This window comes from Thunnus maccoyii, chromosome 9 (assembly GCF_910596095.1).
Source record: "Thunnus maccoyii chromosome 9, fThuMac1.1, whole genome shotgun sequence".
In the NCBI taxonomy this organism is placed as follows: domain Eukaryota; kingdom Metazoa; phylum Chordata; class Actinopteri; order Scombriformes; family Scombridae; genus Thunnus; species Thunnus maccoyii.
This window is the reverse complement of record NC_056541.1, coordinates 12,939,810-12,945,569: the sequence shown is the minus strand read 5'-3', so window position 1 is coordinate 12,945,569 and position 5,760 is coordinate 12,939,810. Positions and strand designations below refer to the sequence as shown.

General features: G+C 41.4%; 1 protein-coding gene across 1 annotated transcript; it reads right to left on the bottom strand.

Moving 5' to 3' along the window:
- Positions 1–422: 422 nt before the first annotated feature.
- LOC121904033 (creatine kinase U-type, mitochondrial-like) lies at positions 423–5,210 on the bottom strand. The gene is made up of 9 exons (XM_042421526.1): positions 5,068–5,210; positions 4,436–4,634; positions 4,258–4,353; positions 3,937–4,158; positions 3,688–3,773; positions 2,448–2,571; positions 2,061–2,195; positions 1,841–1,966; positions 423–578 (listed from the first exon to the last, which is right to left on the bottom strand). The coding sequence occupies exons 1-9, from the start codon at positions 5,208–5,210 to the stop codon at positions 462–464; spliced, it is 1,248 nt and encodes a 415-aa protein (XP_042277460.1). The 3' UTR covers positions 423–461.
- Positions 5,211–5,760: the final 550 nt, after the last annotated feature.

Below are 5,760 nucleotides of genomic sequence, written 5' to 3'. Positions count from 1 at the left end.
TTTATGATAGTTATCACTGTCTAATCTAATCTGATCTCATTTTCATTGCCACTTTTCCACGTGCTTTATATGATATGAACTTGATCTGGTTAGAATTGTTTGATAGGCCTAGTTCTTTTTCCATTTTTTCCCCCTTTTTTTAGGTTTCAGGTAACTTTCTGCATCACACCACAGATGCTGTAACACCACTGAAATTTTAATCAACATGTATAAAAGCAGAAATTATTATGTTCTAATAATTAACAAAACCCTTGAGTCTTCAGACAAGCACCTGTAAGTGACGCAGTTTGATTCATCAAGAGAGTTTATTGTGTTTTGAATTCATATACATGTAATTAATTTATTCTGCATGTAAGTCAGTAAGATGCTATACATGCCATGAATATTTTTTAAGACCAACAGTTTAACGACCAGCGGTTGGAGCGCCTGCTCTACTCCAGGATACCCAGCAGAGGTAATGTTCACTTCCTGAACTGAGCAATGGGGGAAGGAATCTTGATGTCCTGACCCTTCTCCAGCCTCTTCTCACATTCAATTAGAAAGTTTACACCATCGATCAAGAGCTGCACCAGCTCGACCTGTGGATGCATAATGTGATGTGGTGCATTAACAATCACATCATCAAAACATACAGTTTCACAAGTTCAGGTGACATTTTAATTAATATCTGTGTAAATTACCAACCATTGCACCAGATCTCTAACTCAGTGGCTTCCCACCATGTGCCACTGAGGCCCAAGAGTATTCAGAATCTAATTCAATCTGACAAGACCTCCAGCTGATTTCAATGATTAGTTCCTTGTCTCAGGTTAAAGTGCAAAAAGTGGAATCAACTGGTTTAGTTGGAATAAAGTGAGTATATTTTACACTGAGCAGTTTTACTTTTTCTGAAGTAAGTTTTATTTTGCAATTTGCTTTAATGCATTTGCAATTGCACCCATAAAATGCAGCACATTTTTTCAGCCTTTCATGAGTGGGCAGCTGTTAAACCATTCACAGTGTGCAGCCAGTCAGGAAAGAAGAGGAAAGTGATTTGATTTGCAGAAACTATTTTGTTGATTTTTACTTTTTTTTAAGTAGAGTTACTACTGAGTAGACACAGTAGTTGAGAACCATTGACCTTCATCTGTTTATGAGCTGTTATAAACTCCCAGTTTAAATCCTCTGCTAATCTATGCTGTTTTGACTCTTAACTATTTCTGATGCCCATGCCATTTCTCTCACCCCTCCATCATCTGGCATCTGATTGGCTGTAACTTCCCTATACATGTTTAGAAGGGCTCATCCTGCCAGGAGGCAGTGTCAAATTCAACTAAAATGGGGGACTTTTGATCCCTGAGTTTAGCCTTCCAGACAGGACTTCCTCTTAGGACATATACAAATACTACCCCCCTCAGTGGAAATTTCTAAGTCTAAGGCTGTATTCAGACCAAATCAGGCGGTACGGCGAAAACGCCAGTCCTCCCATTGATTTGAATGGGGGTAGTTCATTTCGGGTGTGGCTGTTTTGGCTGCTCCAGTTATACCTAACTATAAACCTGACCTTAGCAATCTATGAGCTTTTATAGCGTTTGATTGGTAGCTCTTGTTGAGGTTGCTTCACAGCCTGTGAGGAAGTGGTGCATGAGAGGCTCAACTCATGAATCAGAAGTCTGTTAACCTCAACTGGCACATCCCTGCCTGGATTACAGATTAAAGAACAGCAGAGGTTATTCACAGCCCACACCTGTTGAGATGTCTACTCTCCTCTGTTTGGCTCTGTCTCTCTCAGCCTGTTGCCCATTTCTACTTTTGCTTGCTTTAACCGTTGCCTTCCTCTCTTCATTCCCTGTGTGTTTACCTCTGACTTGCCCAGACGGTCAAGGTTAGAGATGTCAAAGGTGTCTCCACTGGCAGCTGTGTCGACGCCTCCTGTGCCTCTCTTCTGTAGCCTCAGGTTATCTAGGATCTTTTTGAAGCGAGGGTCCTAAATCATTGACATCACATACGTGAGAAACACTATACACAGGGGTGAATACAGTCATCCTGAAGTTGACCTGTTAGTGTTTTTGCTGCATTACCCTGCTAAGGAAGGGCAGACGAATATGCACGCCAGCTCTGAGTCCAGTACCAAGGTTAGAGGGGCAGGTGAGAATGTAGCCCAGACGCTCGTTCCACATAAACTCCCAGCCTCTCTCCTGAATTAGTTGCTCCACCTAGAAGTCACAAGAACATAACATACTTTTAGTACAAGCAGTAAACAAATAAGAAATAGCAGTTACACACACATTTTGGATCTGTTTTTTGCAGTTTTGTCTTGTTTTCACATGACTTGTGTACAATGTGTCTATGAAGTCTTTGCAACATTAAGATAAACTACATGCATATACTGTTTCCATCAGGATGGTGAACAGACTGAAGTTGGAAACATCCACACTGTGTAAATGATTACATAGAGACACACATACCTGTTTAAGACCTCTGCAGAACCTCTCAAACACTCTCTTCATATTTCCTCCTTTCTCCATGGATATGATCCTAGTGTGGTCCTCCTCATTGACCCAAATTAAGAAGTTCTTCTCGTTGTTGTGCCTGAGACAATCAGGGAGGCAGAATTCAACTCCAATCAAAAGCCAGATTTTGATGTCCATGTAAGTACATCTTCTCATATAATTCAGTCATTTAACATTAAAAGGAAAACATATTTTTGATTTTTCTCAAAAAAACACACACAAGGAAGCAAGGCACTTTGCATAGCAAATGGGGAGGTGAGTGGTGGGAGCAACATGAAAAAACAACAGCAACATTGAAAAAGAAATTATCCTGAAGTTGCCAGTTATTGAACGAAAAAGAGGAGAAGAGAGGCATGAGGAGAGATGTTTTGGATTTGCAGAGAGGAGTGAAATTTGATCAGTTCAGAAAAGCAGTTGGATAGGCAAGAAGCATGTCAAAAGCATTAAAACATGAGACAAAGTAACCTACATTGGTTTGATTCTGGAGGAACTGCAAGTGCATTCATCCAAAGTTTCAGGATACTACCAGAGGTGTGTTAAGCACTAAATGTATGGGAAAATGGAATTTACATGTAAAATGAGAAAACAGAAATCCTAGCAGTGGGAGTCCAATTTTCATTTTTGTTGCTGATTTTAAGCCTTGCAGCAGTGGGGGTGCAATGTTTTCTGTATAATCAGTTCTTACATAATTTACAGAATAAACAGTGTAATCTAATTCTACTGTATAATCCACTTCTCTCTAGTCATATCAGTCCGACTGAATGGTGATGGTGCTTAATGTTGTCTGACGTCAGACAGTATTCCCAAATCCTTCCTAAATCCTGTACTGGGATCAGCTATGAGTATAGGATTGTTATTAGCATGTCACTCCCCTAGTAATTGACCTTTAATTGTATCTTACAAATTGGTGAATGTTGTCAAATAACACATATTGATAGAAAGAAGTTACAGAATGAAGATTGTCACAAATTAGCTGTTGGCTGTTTGTATTTCAGTTGCTGTAACTCTAAACCAAAATTCAGTTGTCTTCATTACAAACCAAGCACTAGCGATGGCTGTGGATGACAGAATGAACTCCTGAGGCCTCTTCAAAAATCTAAGTTTCTTAGCAATCTAGGGAAACTATGCAAAGACTACAGATTGTGCAGCTATAAAAGCAACAGTATATCTTGGACTGAGTCTCTCCTAGTCTTACCAGATCCCGCGAGCATCAGGCCAGTCTCTGGCCATCCCAGCTGCCGTGAGCAGAGGTGACACAGGTTTATCAAACAGGAAGTGCTCCTGATTGGCCAGTAAAGGGAAAGATGGACCGTGGGACATTAGATGTCAAAGGTCATCAGATAAAAGTACAGAAACCAACCGTGTGTGTGTATGTGTGTGTGTGTGTGTGTGTGTGTGTGTGTGTGTGTGTGTGTGTGTGTGTGTGTGTGTGTAGGTCACTAACATCAATAAGCTGTTGCTGCTCTCTGTCAGACATTTCTCCCAGGCTGTAGTAGCGACCAGTCAGGTCTCCCTTCAGGCCAGACAGAGCTGTCACACACACACGCTCCACTTCACGGCGCTCAGAGCGAGTACACGCAGGTGGAAGACTCAACCCACGGATGCTACGGCCAGTGCGGACACGAGATGACAAGACGTAGCGTTCATCAAACATCCCAGAGGTGATCTGAGGAGGAGAAAGGTCAGGTCACTGTATGAGTGTATACAAGAAGTGATGGACGGACAAGGCCATGGATGTGGTGTAGAGAACAAATGGAGGTATAACCTTGGAAGAATCCAGGTCAGTGGGGTGCTTCATTGTACGGGGGTCATAGCCATTGTGTCTATCCTTGATAACAGGGTCAAAGATCTCAGCAAACACCTGATGGAAAAAGTAAACACTGTCAGCTCCTCATTTTTTAGGACTAAAGACGCACCAACTCATTACAAACAATAACACGAACCTCATAGCTCTCCTCATCTCCAGCTACCATTCCCACAGTCTTGATGAAGGGGTGTCCAGGATTGTCCACTCCGGTCTGGATGCACTGGTCCAGGGTCCAGTTGTTGGGGGTTGTCTTGTCCCTCAGGCGTGCATAAATGGTTGGGGTCAGGGCTGCTGCCATGCAGTTATTGTGCTTCCTCAGGTCGGGGAAATCAGCACTGTAGAAATGTTTCCAGAAGTAACTTAGTTACTTAGACAAGTTTACTTTCACTTTGGTAGAACTGTTTCATGTTTCAGTCTGAGCAATTTTTAAGACAAATAACTCTTTGAAATAAAAATGCTCGGTGCAAATGCAGAGCTTTGCTAAGAAATTATGCAGTGACAGATGTGGGTCTCTCTCTGGTTGAAATTCAGCGGTGAGACAAAAAACACACAAATCAATCTGACTTCACTTTGCATCAGAGGTTTTGCTTGTGCAGTCTGCAGAAATAACAAGCACTGCAATGTATTATAGTTTATTTATTTAATATTTACAATTTTAACTTGTTGATAAGCTGCATTAATCTATTCTTTAAAGGAAACAGTGTTAAACAACTTTGTACAGGTAATTAGTGAAACACCTCACATATACACACTCACAAACACACACACCTGGGTGGATAGAGCCTCTTCCTGTCAGCAGCAGCAGTGCTGTCACTCAGGAGGTATCCTGATGCCAGTGTGCCAGCTCCTATGCTGGCCAGAATCACTGCCGTGTTACGGCCAGATACCATGCGGGTGAAAGAGCTTGCCATGGTTAAGCTGTCTGGGATATTCCCTGGTAATAGATAAGACGGCAAACGTGACTTTCCATCAGCTTCAAGTGTGATTTCTATTCACTCAAAAAAGAAAAAAAAAATCAATTGCCAGCCTCTCAGTGAGAGGTGATATTTGTGTCTTTTTTTCAGTTGGTGACATCATGTTGTATTACCACTGTTTGTCAATTAAATTTCACCTTTAAATTTGGTTACATCCTGCAGGCATGTAGGTAGTTTACCCTGAATACCATCCATATCCGAATGTGATAACTGTTGGTTGTAGTCTTATTAGGCAGCTAGAAATGTCAGGGTAAATGTTTGTGTTTATTTGCACTACTTTGTAGCATGCTGAGCTATTGGCTTTACCAAGTCTGAACTTTACCGCGGCATCCTGCCTGAATGTCACAGATGGCATTTGGAGGAAGCTGATAATTGGGAATCAGAGTATTAAAAAAAGTGTAGAAAGGAGGGTGGATTGGCAACAATCTGTGACATTACCAGAGTATAAGTATGAGAGCGGGGTAGGATATTTATTGTACTACTTTAT